Source organism: Globicephala melas, chromosome 16 (genome assembly GCF_963455315.2).
Source record: "Globicephala melas chromosome 16, mGloMel1.2, whole genome shotgun sequence".
In the NCBI taxonomy this organism is placed as follows: domain Eukaryota; kingdom Metazoa; phylum Chordata; class Mammalia; order Artiodactyla; family Delphinidae; genus Globicephala; species Globicephala melas.
Genome location: NC_083329.1, coordinates 49,153,183 through 49,172,587, shown reverse-complemented (window position 1 = coordinate 49,172,587; position 19,405 = coordinate 49,153,183). Strand labels below are relative to the sequence as shown.

General features: G+C 45.5%; 1 protein-coding gene across 5 annotated transcripts in view; it reads right to left on the bottom strand.

The window, feature by feature from the left end:
* The window catches only part of GRID1 (glutamate ionotropic receptor delta type subunit 1), a 671,373-nt gene that overhangs the window by 4,952 nt on the left and 647,016 nt on the right, over nucleotides 1-19,405 (bottom strand). For 3 of the 5 annotated variants that reach the window (XM_060286217.1, XM_030862795.2, XM_060286218.1), the window contains exon 15: nucleotides 14,361-14,601. In XM_060286217.1, the coding sequence (XP_060142200.1) occupies nucleotides 14,361-14,601 (241 nt within the window). Of the gene's footprint in view, nucleotides 1-14,020; nucleotides 14,103-14,360; nucleotides 14,602-19,405 lie in introns of all 5 variants that reach the window. The other 2 variants (XM_060286219.1, XM_030862796.2) reach the window with 1 other exon arrangement.

Sequence of the window (19,405 nt, the reverse complement as noted above, 5' to 3'; positions counted from 1 at the left end):
TGTCTTTTTGAATTATGGTTTTCTCTGGGTATATGCCAGGTAGTGGGATTGCTGGGTCGTATGGTAGTTCTATTTTTAGTTTTTTAAGGAACCTCCATACTCTTCTCCATAGTGGCTGTATCAATTTACATTCCCACCAACAGTGGGAGAGGGTTCCCTTTTCTCCACACCTTCTCCAGCATTTGTTGTTTGCAGATTTTCTGATGATGCCCATTCTAACTGGTGTGAGGTGATACCTCATTGTAGTTTTGATTTGCATTTCTCTAATGATTAATGATGTTGAGCATTCTTTCATGTGTTTGTTGGCAGTCTGTATATCTTCTTTGGAGAAATGTCTATTTAGGTCTTCTTCCCATTTTTGGACTGGCTTGTTTGCTTTTTTAATATTGAGCTGCATGAGCTGTTTATATATTTTGCAGATTAATTGTTTGTCCATTGATTCGTTTGCAAATAGTTTTTCCCATTCTAAGGGTTGTCTTTTTGTCTTGTTTGTAGTTTCCTTTGCTTTGCAAAAGCTTTTAAGTTTCAGTAGGTCCCATTTGTTTATTTTTGTTTTTATTTCCATTCCTCTAGGAAGTGGATCAAAAAAGATCTTGCTGTGATTTATGTCAAAGAGTGTACTTCCTAAGTTTTCCTCTAAGAGTTTTATAGTGCCCGGTCTTACATTTAGGTCTCTAATCCATTTTGAGTTTATTTTTGTGTATGGTGTTAGGGAGTGTTCTAATTTCATTCTTTTACATGTAGCTGTCCAGTTTTCCCAGCACCACTTATTGAAGAGGCTGTCTTTTCTCCATTGTATATCCTTGCCTCCTTTGTCATACATGAGTTGACCATAGGTGCGTGGGTTTATCTCTGGGATTTCTATCCTGTTCCATTGATCTATATTTCTATTTTTGTGCCAGTACCATATTGTCTTGATTACTGTAGCTTTGTAGTATAGTCTGAAGTCAGGGAATCTGATTCCTCCAGCTCCGTTTTTTTCCCTCAAGGCTGCTTTGGCTATTCGGGGTCTTTTGTGTCTCCATACAAATTTTAAGATTTTTTGTTCTAGTTCAGTAAAAAATGCCATTGGTAATTTGATAGGGATTGCATCGAATCTGTGGATTGCTTTGGGTAGTATAGTCATTTTCACAATATTGATTCTTCCAATTAAAGAACATGATCTATCTCTCCATCTGTTGGTATCATCTTTAATTTCTTTCATCAGTGTCTGATAGTTTTCTGCATACAGGTCTTTTGTCTCCCTACGTAGGTTTATTCCTAGGTATTTTATTTTTTTGTTGCAATGGTAGATGGGAGTGTTTCCTTAATTTCTCTTTCAGATTTTTCATCATTAGTGTATAGGAATGCAAGAGATTTCTGTGCATTAATTTTGTATCCTGCAACTTTACCAAGTTCATTGATTAGCTCTAGTAGTTTTCTGGTAGCAACTTTAGGATTCTCTATCCATAGTATCATGTCATCTGCAAACAGTGACAGTTTTACTTCTTCTTTTCCAATTTGTATTTCTTTTTCTTCTCTGACTGCCATGGCTAGGACTTCCAAAACTATGTTGAAAGATAGTGGCGAGAGTGGACATCCTTGTCTCCTTCCTGATGTTAGAAGAAATGCTTTCAGTTTTTCACCATTGACAGTGATGTTTGCTGTGGGTTTGTCATATATGGCGTTTATTATGTTGAGGTAGATTCCCTCTATGCCTACACTCTGGAGAGTTTTTATCATAAATGGGTGTTGAATTTTGTCAAAAGCTTTTTCTGCATCTATTGAGATGATCATATGGTTTTTATTCTTCAGTTTGTTAATATGGTGTATCACATTGATTGATTTGCATATATTGAAGAATCCTTGCATCCCTGGGGTAAATCCCACTTGATGATGGTGTATAATCCTTTAATGTGCTGTTGAATTCTGTTTGCTAGTATTTTGTTGACGATTTTTGCATCTATATTCATCAGTGATATCAGTCTGTAATTTTCTTTTATTGTAGTACCTTTATCTGGTTTTGGTATCAGGGTGATGGTGGCTTCATAGAATGAGTTTGGGAGTGTTCCTTCCCCTGAAAGTTTTTGGAAGAGTTTGAGAAGGTTGGGTGTTAGCTCTTCTCTAAATGTTTGATAGAATTCACCTGTGATGCCATCTGGTCCTGGACTTTTGTTTGTTGGAAGATTTTTAATCACAGTTTCAATTGTATTACTTGTGATTAGTCTCCTCATATTTTCTATTTCTTCCTGGTTCAGTCTTGGAAGGTTATACCTTTCTAAGAATGTGTCCATTTCTTCCAGGTTGTCCATTTTATTGGCATAGAGTTGCTTGTAGTAGTCTCTTAGGATGCTTTGTATTTCTGTGGTGTCTGTTGTAATTTCTCCGTTTTCATTTCTAATTTTATTGATTTGAGTCCTCTCCCTCTTTTTCTTGATGAGTCTGGCTAAAGGTTTACCAATTTTGTTTATCTTCTCAAAGAACCAGCTTTTAGTTTTATTGATTTTTGCTATTGTTTTGTTTCTATTTCATTTATTTCTGCTCTGATCTTTATGATTTCTTCTCTTCTGCTAACTTTGGGTTTTGTTTTTCTTTTCTAGTTCCTTTAGGTGTAAGGTTAGATTGTTTATTTGAGACTTTTCTTGTTCCTTGAGGTAGGCTTGTATTGCTATAAACTTCCCTCTTAGAACTGCTTTTGCTGCATCCCATAGGTTTTGGATCATTGTGTTTTCATTGTTATTTGTCTCTAGGTATTTTTTGATTTCCTCTTTGATTTCTTCAGTGACCTCTTGGTTATTTAGTAACGTATTGTTTAGCCTCCATTTTTCTGTGTTTTCTACATATTTTTCCCTGTAATTGATTTCTAATCTCACAGAGTTGTGGTCAGAAAAGATGCTTGATATGATTTCAATTTTCTTAAATTTACTGAGGCTTGATTTGTGACCCAAGATGTGAATCCTGGTGAATGTTCCATGTGCGCTTGAGAAGAAAGTGTAATCTGCTGTTTTTGGATGGATTGTCCTATAAATATCAATTAAATCTATCTGGTCTTTTGTGTCATTTAAAGCTTGTGTTAGGTTATTAATTTTCTGTCTGGATGTTCTGTCCAATGGTGTAAGTAAGGTGTTAGAATCCCTCACAATTACTGTGTTACTGTCAATTTCCTCTTTTATAGCTGTTATCATTTGCCTTAGGTATTGAGGTGCTCCTATTTTGGGTGCATATATATTTAAATTGTTATGTCTTCTTCTTGGATTGATCCTTTTATCATTATGTAGTGTCCTTTCTTGTCTCTTATAACATTCTTTATTTTAAAGTCTATTTTATCTGATATGAGTATTGCTACTCCAGCTTTCTTTTGATTTCCATTTTCATGGAATATCTTTTTCCATTCCTTCACTTTCAGTCTGAATGTGTCCCTAGGTCTGAATTGGGTCTCTTGTAGACAGCCTACAGACGGGTCTTGTTTTTGTATCCATTCAACAACCCTGTGTCTTTTGGTTGGAACATTTAATCCATTCACATTTAAGGTGATTATCGATATGCATGTTCCTATTACCATTTTCTAATTGTTTTGGGTTTGTTTTTGTAGGTCCTTTTCTTCTCCTGTGTTTCCCACTTAGAGAAGTTCCTTTAGCATTTGTTGTAGAGCTGGTTTGATGGTGCTGAATTCTCTTAGCTTTTGCTTGTCTGTAAAGCTTTTTATTTCTCCATCGAATCGGAATGAGATCGTTGCTGGGTATAGTAATCTTGGTTGTAGGTTCTTTCCTTTCATCACTTTAAATATATTGTGCCACTCCCTTCTGACTTGTAGAGTTTCTGCTGAGAAATCAGCTGTTAACCTTTTGGGAGTTCCCATGTATGTTATTTGTCATTTTTCCCTTCTTGCTTTTAATAATTTTTCTTTGTCTTTAATTTTTGTCAATTTGATTACTTGATTTGATTACTTCGTGGACTTGGGTGGCTATTTCCTTTCCCATATTAGGGAAGTTTTCGACTATAATTTCTTCAAATATTTTCTCATGTCCTTTCTCTCTCTCTTCTCCTTCTGGGACTCCTATAATGAGAATGTTGGTGCACTTTATGTTGTCCCAGAGGTCTCTTAGAGTGTCTTCATTTCTTTTCATTGTTTTTTCTTTATTCTGTTCCACGGCAGTGAATTCCACCATTCTGTCTTCCAGGTCACCTCTCTGTTCTTCTGCCTCAGTTATTCTGCTATTGATTCCTTCTAGTGTATTTTTCATTTCAGTTATTGTATTGTTCATCTCTGTTTGTTTGTTGTTTAATTCTTCTAGGTCTTTGTTAAATAATTATTGCATCTTCTTGATCTTTGCCTCAATTCTTTTCCGAGGTCCTGTATCATCTTCACTATCATTATTCTGAATTCTTTTTCTGGAAGGTTGCCTATCTCCACTTCATTTAGTTGTTTTCGGGGGGTTCATCTTGTTCCTTCATCTGGTACATAGTCCTCTGCCTTTTCATTTTGTCTATCTTTTTGTGAATGTGGTTTTTGTTCCACAGGCTGCAGGACTGTAGTTCTTCTTGCTTCTGCTGTCTGCCCTCTGGTGGATGAGGCTATCTAAGAAGCTTGTACAAGCTTCCTGATGGGATGAACTGGGGATGGGTAGAGGTGGGTGTTGCTCTGGTGGGCAGAGCTCAGTAAAACTTTAATCTGCTTGTCTGCTAGTGGGTGGGGCTGGGTTCCCTCCCTGTTGGTTGTTTGGCCGGAGGCAACCTAGCACTGGAGCCTACCCAGCTCTTTGGTGTGGTTAATGGCAGCCTCCAGGAGGGCTCACGCTAAGGAGTGCTTCCCAGAACTTCCGCTGCCAGTGTCCTTCTACCCATGGCGAGGCACAGCCACCCCCCACCTCTGCAGGAGACCCTCTAACACTAGCATATAGGTCTGGTTCAGTCTCCTGTGGGGTCACTGCTCCTTCCCCTGGGTCCTGACGCACACAGTACTTTGTGTGTGCCCTCCAAGAGTGGTGTCTCTGTTTCCCCTAGTTCTGTCGAATTCCTGCCATGAAATCCTGCTAGCCTTCAAAATCTGATTCTCTGGGAATTCCTACTCCCGTTGCTGGACCCCCTGCTTGGGAAGCCTGACGTGGGGCTCAGAACCTTCACTCCAGTGGGTGGACTTCTGTGGTATAATTGTTGTCCAGTTTGTGAGTCACCCACCCAGTAGTTATGGGGTTTGATTTTATTGTGACTGCACCCCTCATACCATCTCATTGCAGCTTCTCCTTTGTCTTTGGATGTGGGGTATCTTTTTTGGTGAGTTCCAGTGTCTTCCTGTCAATGATTGTTCAGCAGTTAGTTGTGATTCCGGTGTTCTCGCAAGAGGGAGTGAGAGCACGTCCTTCTACTCTGCCATCTTGAACCAATCTAAGATGGCTTTCTTAAGTGCAGTCTTTTCCTGAGATGGCTGCCTGCTCCCCTCCGCCTGGAAGGCCTTTCTCTGATCTTTTCCTTGAATAAACAGCATTTTTAAATCCATATTTTTTTCTTGCCTCCAATTAAGGACAAATGAATCAGTTCCAAGAAGGGATGCAAAGGTGTGCAGTGGGTCTCATCTTCCACTGAGATTATTCATTAGCCTGTAACCTTTCCTCATCGGGACACAGAGAAAATGTCCATACCCATTGAACAAACTTTCCAAGGAGACCTTCCTACTCCAAATGGCAGTCAAGAAACCCATCCTCTCCACACCAGTGGGACCTCATTCTATTCAAAATCTATTACTGCTGGTCGATCCAACACAAAATCAAACCTGGGAAAAAGAGGATGCCATCATGAGCTTCCTATATTGGTTGTTTAACTGCACAAGAAAATGAGTAGAACTAAGCCAAATACCTCCTTATCCTCTCTGAAAAACACATGCAGCCCATTTCTGAGTCTCCCAATATGCCCCATTAGGTGTCTGTTTAGGGGGCCAGAGCTGAAGTGCAGAGGATTGGAAAAAACCACCTTCTTTGGAAACTCTGGAAACACTGTCTTCTTGGATCAGATTGAGCACACATCAAGTCATTTCTGGTGGCCCCCTGTCCAAGGAAATAGGAGGCAGACATAATCCACCTGCTCAAGGAAAGAGGCAGGAGTGATTTGAATAATTATCTATATTTTAGACAAAATGGGGCATTCTATTATGTTATGCAAATTCAAATAATGGACTTTTTTATATGCACTACATCAGTTTACATCCTCATTATATCAAGGTTTCAGTGTTCAACCAGGTAACGACACCTGTGGAAAGAGACTTGGAAGCTTGCTGCTGCATTCATTAATTTACTGTAAGTAACTGACCTAGTTAAACAGCCCTGAATATGACATAAAATTCATTGATGGCATTTATCCATGAATCCGGCTGAATTCCAGTTCTGTGTTTGTTACTTCATATTAAACATGACAACATATGCACCAACACAGGTTACTGTAGACCCTCTCCCAGCTATTGTCTTGCAGAGAGATAAAGTTCTGTAACTGAGCCTCTGTTCACCAACATGGAAATAAAACACTGTACTGGAAAACGGTAATTAACTAAACTATCATCTTTGCAACAGCGGGTTCCAGGTGGGACTCATTAGAACTGACTTTGTTTGGAGTCCATTGGCTCCTACTTTAAGTTAGGCAGGAACAAAATGAAATGAGGGACTTCCCACATGACTGGGATGGCTGTAGGAGGTGATCTTCTATTACCACAGACCAACCAGGTAGTAAATAAGACCCAGCTGGCTGGGAGAAACACCATAAACATGATCTTCTAAAGTGTTGCTCCAAAGAATTGCTCCAACCCAAAGGGCTGGGCTGGGGATCTGAGAGTAACAGCCGGGTATGAGCAAAGAAGCTGAACTTTAAGCCAATGAAGTGGTCCCAGGGGATGAGATGGGCAGTATTTCAGAACTTTAGAGAAAGAGTCCTGATGAGCTTATTTGCAGATTTTGTAGGGGCAGACAAGGAAAGGAGGGAGCTAACAGACACCTCCCATCATACGTGGTAGCAGCAGGTACACACGGGGTGGAGAGACTTGCTCACGGTTACACAATTCTATGGTAAGTGGAGCACCAGGATGAGCCCGTGTTTACCCGGTTCCAAAACCTGAGTTCTTTTCCACTCATTTTCCCCTTGGCATGATGGTGTAGACCACTGGTTTTCATCCTTGACAGGACAGCAGAAGCACATGAGGAGCTTCTAGAAATTACAGTTGTCCAGATCTGCCTAATATGACCCTTTGGGGAATGGAGCCCAAGCATCTGTATTTCTAAAAAGCTCCAGAATGAATCACCTCTGATGTGCAGCCAGAATTGAAAGCCATTGATCCAGCTGCAATAGTTCCACAGCAATTTAACATTAATAACATTTTCTTTATAGGATCCTAGACTGGTTCATTCATTCGATAAACACTTTTGAGCTCCTACTACCAGAAGAGCTAATGTTCTTCGTGAAGCATCCATCTTGGTCCCTGGCACACAGAAGGTGCTCAATAGTTTGTATTCATCACCCCTTAATAAGAGGTCCCACCGTTCCAGAAACTGAGCAAAGTGATAGGAATGCAGAGGTGGAGAAGAGCCAACAGACTCAAAGCAGAGATAGGCAGGTAAACCATTAGTGGCAATTTGGAATCCCACCCAACACTCAATCCTGAGTGTTTACACAGGGAGGTAAGAAGGCCCGTGGAGATGGGCAAGGGAGGTTTTACAGAGCAGGGTGACGTCTGAGCTGGTTTTGAGCTACACGCTGGTGTACGGTAAGTGTTCAGTGCCTTCTTACTGAAAGGCCGTGAGTGAAGGGCTGAAACACACACTCACTGTCTTTACCCTCTTTCCCAGGGATCTGATATCAGCAGTGTAGCCATTGGGCCAGGATCCATTTTCAGCAGAAGCTCTGAGCCCCTCTGGTTAGGACTAACCCTAATCCTAACCCCTCTGTGGTTCAGAGGATGTAAATGCCTACCTCGGAGCCAGGATCCTGGCTCAGGGAAAGGATCACTGGTCTACACTCTTCATCCGCAAACCATCTGGAAAGGCTAAGTAGGAACCCCTGCTCCTGCACACTCCTGATGTAAGGCCCAGTGGCAGACACATCATTCCTCTCCCAGTTCTGCCACTGCTATTTCTGAGTCCCATTTCTCCAGGGATAGGGATACCTTCCTCAAATGTTGTTGAAGAGAATCAGGAGAGTTAAGAAGATAACATGGGAACCTGAGAATCATGTGGGGGCCTTGGAAAAAACAAAAAAAGGCCCAGGTTCAGCTCTGAATCCATGGGGTGGGGCTTGGGAATCCATATTTCTAACAGTGCTGCAGAGGCAGATTCCAGGCCTGGTTTGGGAAGGCTTCTTTTTTTTTCTTTTTTTTTTTTTTGCCATACACGGGCCTCTCACTGTTGTGGCCTCTCCCGTTGCGGGGCACAGGCTCCAGATGCGCAGGCTCAGTGGCCATGGCTCATGGGCCTAGCCGCTCCACGGCATGTGGGATCTTCCCGGACCGGGGCACAAACCCGTATCCCCTGCATCAGCCGGTGGACTCTCAACCACTGCACCACCAGGGAAGCCCCCTTGGGAAGGCTTCTTAATCTCTCCCCATCTGAGAAGCAACAACAGTGGTGGTGGTGATGACTATGACAATGACAATGACCAGACCAGCTGCCACGTTGTGAGCTGGCCTATGGAGAGGCCCATGTGCAAAGATGTCAATGATGGCCTCTGGCAAACAGCCAGTGAGAACATGAGGCCTTCAGCCCAATGGCCCATAAGGAAATGAATCCTGACCACAAAAACAACCATGTGACTGAGCTTGGAAGTGGATCTGTCCCCAGTATAGCCTTCAGATGAGACCCCAACCCTGGTCAATAACTTGATTACATCCTTGTGAGAGACCTTGAGACAGAAGACCCAGCTAAGCTATGCTTCCATTTCTGACCCAAACTCTGAAATAATAAATATTTTACGTTTTAAGAAAAGAAAAGAAGATAACATGTAGTTTTCCTGGCATAGAGAAGGTGCCCTAAGATGTGACTCCTCTTCCTGCAGCCCCTTCTGCCCATCACAAGGTCCTTGGGAGGGAGCAGCCCCTTGGCCACCATTCAACAAAACCATTCCCATGGGTCAGCTGCTACTTAAGGCAATTTACACACCGTCCCTTGTTGAACCTCAGAGTGACACTGTGGGGTTCGCATAAATGAAGAGGGCAAAGATGCAGGAGAGAAAGTCTCTACATGGAGTTGAAGAAGCACTGGAGGATGGAGGCAGGGAAAGGTGTACATTTGAGGGAAGTGTCCTTAGCAACAAATCTCCAATGGAGCACAGGAGTGTGTTGTGGGCGTTTGCAGACAGAAGCTGGACCACTGGCCAGAAAAGAGGAGCTTGGCTGCTGCTTCACCCCTGCTGCCTGGCCACCCCGGCCTCTGTCAGCCCCTGACAGAGGAAGCAGAGACTGGGGGAGGGCAGGCAAGGCAAGAAGCAACAAGAATTCCAAGCTCCCAGCCTAGTGACAAATGATTCATCCCTCACTTCTCATGTCATCTCCCATTTGTGCAGTTCTCATCTTTATTTCATGAATATTTTATTCTCAGAGCAACGGCTCCACTTTCCCCATAAATCTAGAGGGTGGCTCTTTATTGCAACTGCGGAGCGGGATGCACTCACCTGCATTGGTTAACTACATAATCGTCTGATTCCTTAGAAAAAATATGACCTCAAATCCGCGTGAATATTAAGAGGTTGAATGCACATTACTACTCTTCCCGAAGTAGGTGTCTAAACTCTGACGATGTCGCAGCATAAGCTGTTAAATACGACTTAGGACGCCACCCAAAGACAGGTTTCTGGCTCTTAAGAAATACGGCCAATGCCCCAAAATGAAGCATTCTCAGCTCAAGCAGACACTCTCACCTAATTGCAAATGCTGCGCCATAAAATACAGGCAACCAGTGATACAAAGCGGTTCTGGATTAAATACCATCATTATTTGTCAAAGGTTTTCAATATATGCTTCTAAAATCTGTTGTTTCAACCCCTTTCCTGGCTCCTATTCCCTGTGTGATGAGGTATAAACCCCTTGGTCTGGCATCTAAGTCCTTCAGAGCAAGTCCCTGCTTTGCACTCCAGCTTCCTCTACTCCCATCTCCTTGCTGATGCCCCAGAGCTCCAGGAGGTGTGATGACTTTGTCTGCCCTGTGCTGGTCACCCAGCCCCAAAGCAAGCTCCAATCTCCTCCAGCTCGAGGATTAGTACCAATCCTTCAACACTCAGTTCCAACAAGCTCAAGCCCCAGGAACTCTTCACTAACCAGTATCCCTACCCTCTGTGACCCAACCATGCCCTGGCTGGGCTGGGTGCCCCTGAGCCCTTGATGGAAACTGTGGCTCATTCCAGGGTGGCCCTGATCAACGGATGACGGAGACCACTTGGCTGACCTCTCTGCCATGTCTGCCCTCTCTGTCATGTCTGCCCATGTAGAGCTAAGCCGCCTAAAGCCAGGAACTATGTCCTTACAGGGATACTTACTAAAGAAATGAGGAAAGGAAGGGAGAAATTTCATTTGAAAAGCAGAAACCTATAAAAACAGGAGAAAGATGGAACAGTTCTTCCTTTTACCATGTAACACCCAAAATGGCTGGAGGAAAGGCAGCTACTGTGTTTTATTCAACCCACCTCTACATCAACTCTCATTCCTATCCAGAAGCATGCTGGCATCCCCGGGCAGAAAGTTCCACATTTTCTAAGCAGGAATGCTGTAGTTCATTCTCTTGTGCCTGAGATCCTGGGCTTATGTAGAAGCCAGAAAGGAAGCTAGGAGGCTTTCCAGGCAAGAACGGAGCTGTTCCTCTCAGGGAGGTCATCCCTTGGTCTCCTGGTCTTTCTCTCTTTTTGCCTCTGTCTTCTATGCCTCTCCAGTGATCCTCCCGCCGCCACCTCTCTCTCTCTCACACACACAGCCCCTTTGACAATTCATTCTGGGCTGTCCAGGCTGGATCTGGCGCTAGATACTGAACCAGGGGATGTGAAGAGACAGTGACTAGAAGCAACAAGGATGGACTCACAAGGGACATTCTGGGTCTGAGCCTGTGTCGTCTGGTCTCCACACTGCTCACAGCAGCCCAGAATGATGCCTCCATGACAGTGCAATGCTCACCCAGCTGGAAAAGCTGTCCTCCTCCCCTAATCAAAGGGACATTTGTATAGAGGGACATTTGCTGTAAACTTCATTGAAGATTTTCCAGTAGCAAAAGAAGCTTGGCAATCATGAGAAAGAAAAACGGAGCTGGAGGAATCACGCTCCCTGACTTCAGACTATACTACAAAGCTATAGTAATGAAGACAGTATGGTACTGGCACAAAAACAGAAATATAGATCAAAGGAACAGGATAGAAGGCCCAGAGATAAACCCAAGCACATATAGTCACCTTATCTTTGATAAAGAATGCAAGAATATACAGTGTAGAAAAGACACCCTCTTCAATAAGTGGTGCTGGGAAAACTGGACAGCTACATGTAAAAGAATGAAATTAGAACACTCCCTAACACCATACACAAAAATAAACTCAAAATGGATTAAAGACCTAAATGTAAGGCCAGACACCATCAAACTCTTAGAGGAAAACAGGCAGAACACTCTATGACATAAATCACAGCAAGACCCACCTCCTAGAGAAATGGAAATAAAAACAAAAATAAACAATGGGACCTAATGAAACTTCAAAGCTTTTGCACAGCAAAGGAAACCATAAACAAGACCAAAAGACAACCCTCAGAATGGGAGAAAATATTTGCAAATGAAGCAACTGACAAAGGATTAATCTCCAAAACATACAAGCAACTCATGCAGCTCAATATCAAAAAAACAAACAACCCAATCCAAAAATGGGCAGAAGACCTAAATAGACATTTCTCCAAAGAAGATATACAGACTGCCAACAAACACATGAAAGAATGCTCAACATCATTAATCATTAGAGAAATGGAAATCAAAACTACAATGAGATATCATCTCACACCAGTCAGAATGGCCATCATCAAAAAATCTAGAAACAATAAATGCTGGAGAGGGTGTGGAGAAAAGGGAACCCTCTTGCACTGCTGGTGGGAATGTGAATTGGTACAGCCACTATGGAGAACAGTATGGAGGTTCCTTAAAAAACTACAAATAGAACTACCATACGACCCAGCAATCCCACTACTGGGCATACACCCTGAGAAAACCATAATTCAAGAAGAGTCATGTACCAAAATGTTCATTGCAGCTCTATTTACAATAGCCAGGACATGGAAGCAACCTAAGTGTCCATCGACAGATGAATGGATAAAGAAGATGTGGCACACATATACAATGGAATATTACTCAACCATAAAAAGGAACGAAACTGAGTTATTTGTAGTGAGGTGGATGAACCTAGAGACTGTCATACAGAGTGAAGTAAGTCAGAGAAAAACAAATATCGTATATTGACACACATATGTGGAATCTAAAAAAAAAAAAAAAAACAGAAAAGAAAAGTAAATGGTCAGAAGAACCTAGGAGCAAGACGTGAATAAAGACACAGACCAACTAGAGAATGGACTTGAGGATACGGGGAGGGGGAAGGGTAAGCTGTGACAAAGTGAGAGAGTGGCATGGACATACATACACTACCAGACATAAAATAGATAGCTAGTGGGAAGTAGCCGCATAGCACAGGGAGATCAGCTTGGTGCTTTGTGACCACCTAGAGGGGTGGGATAGGGAGGGTGGGAGGGCGGGAGATGCAAGAGGGAAGAGATATGGGGACATATGTATATGTATAACTGATTCACTTTGTTATAAAGCAGAAACTAACACATCATTGTAAAGCAATTATACTCCAATAAAGATGTTAAAAAAAATGAAAAAGAAGCTTGGGACAGGACCATTAACTGTTCCTGTCAGTGGGTTTTCCTCAAATCTCTTCCTTCCTCCTCTCATATGGCCCAGGGGTGACAGGAGACCCCTGAGTCTGTGGGAGACTCTGGCCTTGCATGGCCTTCCATGAAGGTATGCAGATAGCATGAGAGGAAGATGGAGGTCCTCAGAACATTTCAGACATGCTGAGTCAAACAGCAAGCTCTTTCCAGCAAAATCTAAGCGTGATGACAGAGAGCTCACTGCCTGGTATGAATGGAGGGTCTGTCCTCACTCCCAGTCATGTCAGGGGCTCTGTTACAGACTGATGTATGGGGCTGTGGTCAGCCAGCCTTTCTAGGCTGCAGAGATGTTGGCCATGGTGATGCTGCCTCTTTGAATGCTGGTTCTGGTTACTTTAGTGCTTCTTGTTTGAAATTTAGCCCTGTTTGTATCAACATCTTTTTTTTTTTGCGGTACACGGGCCTCTCACCGTTGTGGCCTCTCCCGTTGCAGAGCACAGGCTCCGGACGCACAGCCCCAGCGGCCGTGGCCCACGGGCCCAGCCGCTCCGCAGCATGTGGGATCTTCCCGGATCAGGGCACGAACCCGCGTCCCCTGCATTGGCAGGCAGACTCCCAACCACTGCACCACCAGGGAAGCCCTATCAACATAATCTTTAAGTGGAGCTATGACTCAAGAATTAGCTGAGGTATATGTATCAGGTAGTGACAGCCCTACAGTGGAGTGGCTGGACTTGTGCTACAGTGCCTGTGTGCAGGTTTCGACCAGGAGAGCATCATTACCAAATGACGCTCCTCGCCACCCTTCCCTAGAGGCACTGGCTCCAGGAGAACATCATGAAGACTCTACAGACAAGAAAAAAAAAAATCGATCTTGAAGATGAGCAAAACCCAGAAGTGTGGAGGGCAGAATCAGCTTGTAGTTGGTACCCACGGGGAAGGACATATGCCCAGAACCTAGAGTCAGAACAGAGCCCGAGTGGTCCCTGTGCTGGGTGTGCCTGGAGGGACGTGGGCAAGGCTGGGCCCTGCAAGGAGGAGGAAGAGAGGGAGAATGGATGATGAGGGGCGGGGGCCGGTCCTCCCTCCCAGGCTGGGAAAGCAGGGCCCATGACCCTTGATGAACCAAAGAGAACCAGGAAGGAATGCGGTTTCCTCTCTTACCCTACAGCTGGTCTCTCCAGGTCAGGGTGGAGGCACATGGGCGGGGCAGGGTAGGGAAGGCGCTGTTCATGCTGTACCCGCTCTATAGATAAATACACGACTTTAGTGGCCATTGCTGGCGCCTTGGCACTTGCTCAAGCGTGAAAACATTCCTTACATTTGTTATCTGGCTTTCAAGGCAAAATAAAACAATGATACCATCCCCCCTATAAAACATTGCTGTCTCCAGACAAGTGGCTTGGGTAAATACTAACTGGAAGAAAACCGCCCGCCGAGTGGCCCAGTGGGACTCTCCTGCCTCTAGGCTGCAAAAAGGAGAAGTAGGGCCCAGGGCACGGACCTCTTTGGGGGTCTCCTGGTGGCACCGGTTGCTGTTCCACCATAACTCCAGGGCGGCCACCAGGCAGGCGAGGAGGAGGCCAATGGCCAAGATGCAGAAGACCCCGGCGAAGCTGTGCAGCTTGAGGGACTTGCCATCCGCCTGGGCGCTGGCATGGCTGGTAAGGTCGCAGCGGCCCGTGTGCGGCCACCACTTCTGCTTGAGCACATCCAGGTCCCCAGTGTCCTGAAGCTCCAGGATCCTGCAAGATACAATCCACATGAGCCACAGCCCTGGCCTCACTGACACAGCCATGGGGGCCCTGGCCCCTTCCCCGCCACGTCGGCCCCTCCACAGAATGCTGAACCATCATAGCGGCTCTCTGCCTCAGCTTTTCCCTCCCAATCCATTCTCCACGCTGCAGGCAAAGCACCCTTCTCAAAACACTCCTCAGATTTTGTCACTTTCCTCCTCAAAGCCTTGATGTCCTCTCCCACCCTGTCCCACTGCCCATGGATGAAGTCCAACAGCAAAGTACATATGGACCCTTGACATGGGATCCTGGGGCAAGCTCTGAGGATAAAATCAGAAAATACAGAAATGCATGATGCAATCACTCAGACTGTGGACCCACAGAAAGGCTTTCTTTCAAACGTCAATAACTATATCCTAAGTCTCTCCCACTAGGATTCGTCAAATCATTCATTCATTCACTGATTTGAGGAGCATCTGCATTGTGCCAAGTATGATGTTCAACACTGCTGCAAGTATGGTCCAGAGCAGGGGTCCCCAACCCCTGGGCCATGGACCAGTAGTGGTCTGTGGCCTGTTAGGAACCCGGCCCCACAGCTGGAGGTTAGTGGCGGGTGAGTGAGTGAAGCTTCATATGTAATTACAGCCGCTCCCCATCGCTCGCATTACTGCCTGAGCTCTGCCTCCTGTCAGCATTATGGTGAGTCGTGTAATTATTTCATTATATATTACAATGTAATAATAATAGAAATAAAGTGCACAATAAGTAATGCGCTTGAATCATCCCGAAACCATCCCTGCCGACCCTGGTCCATAGAAAACTTGTCTTCCATGAAACTGGTCCCTGATGCCAAAAAGGCTGGGGAAGTGCTGGTCTAGAGATACTTACCCGGACACTGAAACAATTAGAGCAATCAACGTGGAGTCAGAAGCTGTGATCAATACAACGAAATGGAAGTAGAAGCGCTAAGAAAGGCACCCATTGGGAGGGTGGCCTGGACTGGAGGGTGAGGGGAGACCTCATCAAGGAGGTGAAAGGTAAGCATAAAATAGCTCACAGGGGTTTAGCATACCTGTGTGCCAGGAAATCGCCTAAGTGCTTGACAGTGTTTAACGCTCATGTCAGCTCTTTGGAAAGGCTACTTCCATGGTCCCATTTTTATAGAGAAGGATATTGAGGCACAGAGAGGTGACATATCTTGCCAAGGTCATTTTGTGGTTGGCAAGGACGGCATTCCGCAGGGAAGAGGAAGAGCCTTCCTGAGACTAGAACCATGGTTGGAAGTCTTGTCTAGGGTGAGTGTATGAGAAGCTAAAACGTGGCAAGTGAGGCTGTAGACGGTGGGTGAGGAGGAGGATGTGAGTTGAAGTGAATGAAACAGGCAGAGCCAAGAATGTGGGCTCTGAGAAGGTATGAGGGGAGCCTGGCGTTAATCCTGCTCACAGAGGTGGGGCAACGCCCCCTGCCCCCATATTCCCCAGGTCGGTGTCTGGATGGCAGTTCTCCTTTGTTGTAGTATTTCATGGACTCTTTCTATAATCCAGGGGTCTGGACAGGGAGCCCGTGGTAGCTGGCAGCCCCCGGGCTTCTCACACCGAAGCTTTTTTATTTGTGGAGGCCGGACACTTTTGGCCTGGTCCATGGTCATCTGTTCAGGTGACAACACCCTCGGCGGCCTCTCTGAGCCCTCTGGGTGTGCACAGTTCAAGACAGTGGTTCTTGATGGTCAGGAGAAGCTCATGGCCAACTGGCCACTTGAGCAGACTCTGCCCTGGACCTGAATTGCAGGCCAGCTGTGACCACAGGCTGAAGCTGAGCTCAGTTAACAATCATGGGCTGTGACTGTGGAGAGGGAGGGAGACAGCCCAGAGGGGGTTCCCTGCCCTGTCAGCACCTAGGGGCCAGCGTAGTGTGGCATCTCGCCGGCTGGGTACAGCCTGGCTCTGTGCAAAGAATCTGCACCAATCCTAGCTGGGTGTCCTCGGACAAGTGACTCGCCCCTACTAAGCCTGGCTTCCTCATCATTGCAGGATTTACCCATGATTACCATGAGTGAGCAGATCCTTTGGATCTCCATGGCTTCCCCTGAGCAAGCACAGTGGCCGGCACAACTTGAGCCATCAAGGGATATTTGTTGCATCGATAATGTACGAATGTATGAACGGAATCATGAAAACTAACCTGAACTAAAGTGGCTGTGGTGAGATAATGTCGGCTAAGTGGCCAGGGCACGGGTCAGCACAAAAGACTTAGAATTCAGCTTGGTCATTGGGATAAAGGCATGATTTACACAGGCATTTGGGGTCGCACTTGGTATGCCACAGGTCTGTTCTGTGGCACATGCCATGATTAATTGGGCAGCTGCAGGGTCCCACTACATCCAAGTGGCTCTGGACGTGTTAGGGAAGCTGCATGTCTGTACGTCCACTGGCTCATGCTGAGTGGCCGTTACGTACGTGTCTACTGGCAGTTCCGAGTAGGCTGGGCCTCCTGGCAGTTACGGGAAGCCCAGGGCTAGGTACGCAGGACCTCAGGGCCTTCAAGAGGACTCGTGGTTGGGCTACTGGCTCACCATGGAGAAGCAGCAGAGTTTTTAATTTATTGCCACAGATTCTGCTCTGATGGACACCAGTCAAACCCAGACTCTGCCGTCACACTAGCCATGTTAGGAAACCTCTCAACTTTAGCTTTCGTATCACTAAAATCGGAGATCATAACAAAAGTGAGAAAGGCTGGGACCTGGGACCCTTTACCAGAGTGCTTGCACTTGTACCTGGACAAATGTCTGCTGCAGCAACAGAACACAAAGAAACTGTGACGGACTGAAGATAACTGCATGCATGTGCAGTCGGGGCCATTATGAAGAGTAAGATACAAAAGGGCCACAAACCAACTGCTGCTTCTAAGTTTCAGGGAGCAAAAGCAGGGTACTGCACACGATCCCTGCACACAGCACCCCCACGGGGGTGGGCAGACCACCTAAGCCAGCCCTCCAGCCAGACCCAGCCATCCGCCCCCACCCTTACCCCATTTAAGGTACAAGCTTGCCCCCCTCCCCACCCTTGGGGAGTGAGCAAGGGACCTTTGTCTTGTTTTTGCTCCCTCCTGCTATAGCACGAGTCCCAGTAAAGCCTTGCCTGAATTCCTTGTCTGGCCTCTTATCAACTTCTGTTGATTCAAGAGTCCAAGGACCCAGGTCGGTAACAAAAGCACCTACCTCACAGAATTATCACAAGCAGATGAAAAGCGGGAGAACACATGGGACCACTCAGCTCAAGAGCTAGCAAGCAAGAAGAGCTCCAGAAAGCTGGTCAGTATAGCACCACCCTCTGGCGCCATACTGACCAGCAGCCCTAGCCATCCAATGTTTACACAAGCTGCCTTTTACTGAGGACACAGTAAGGACTGACCATTTTACATTGTTTTAATCCTCACAATAGCCTGCAAAGTAGCTCTTATGTTTACAGATGGAAGACCTGAGGCTCAGAATCTAGATGGCTTGCCACCAGTTGCAATTAGCAAGTGGCGTAGCTGCTCTTCAGGGCTGGGTCACGCTGACCCGGGAGGCCATGCTCTCTCCAGAACACCAAGCTGCTAAGTGCAGTCAGCCTCCTCTCTGAGAGTCACCTCCAGCCTAGGGGATGGTGAGACTCCAACAGGAGCGGGGCCACAGGGCCGGATTCCCACTCTTGCGCTCATTAACTGCAGGAGGCTTCATTTTGCTGACGCTTCCCTTCTTCCTGCTCCTTGTAATTGTATGCATGTTTATGCCCACTATTATTCCAGGAAGACTGTAAGGCAATTTACAGGAAAACACAGAATAAAATAAAAACAAACAAGCCAATCCAAAAGAAAATTTAAATATGTAAGCAACAGAGGGAAGATAAAACAAGTCACGGGCACAAAATGACTCCTGGAACGAGGCTAAACTAATGCACACCATAATAATCTCTACTCCTGCTTATGAGTAAGCCAGAATGATAACAGCCACTTCCTGAAGCCAGTTGTTCTATTTTCCAGACAGATATAATTGCAGGTGCTTTCCTTTAGTCAACAGTCGTGGAGGCTGCCACATAGTAGGTGCTCTATAAATGGCTATTAAGTTGCTAAACATTTGCTGAATGCCTACTCTGCATGCCATGGTCCATAAAAGGGCTATGGCACTCAACCGCAGTCCCCCCCCCCCACACACGTACGTTGTAGCCTAAAGACCCAGTCCTCTGCCAAAACAAGGGAACATATCTGTATTCAAGGAAATAACTTGAGTCCCTGGGACTCAGGGAAGGAAGGCTACAGCAGTTCCAGATAAGACTGGGATCTGCTATTTACATAGGATTCTTTTTCTGTCAATGGCATGGGGCATTGCTTCCTGGACCTGCCCCCTTCCTCCTCTCAGGCATGACCCAGTTAGGGGCAGCCCCCAGTTCTGCGTGCATCATATAATGGAGCCTCTTAAAGAAGCGTTGGCGGCAGAAAGTTGGAAACCTGAAGCCTTGAGTGTTCCCCCCAAGTAGGTACCCACGTGTCCAGGCAGGGGAGGTGGGGACGCTTCCAGCCCAGGAAAGGCTAAAACATAGACACCAATGACAATACTTCAGGAGGCCAGCACAGCCTACCAAGGACATTCACTTACAGTCCTAGAGCATGTGGCCTTCTGATGAAAGCAAAGGGTAATTAATCACTTCCTGCCAGAATGACACAGAAACTGGACTAGCCACTTTCAATCATGTTTGTTGAAAGATCCAGCCAAGAACCAGGCTCTCTCCTCTCTCCAGTCCGTCAGTGTTCACTTCAGCAGACTTTCAGGGGATCT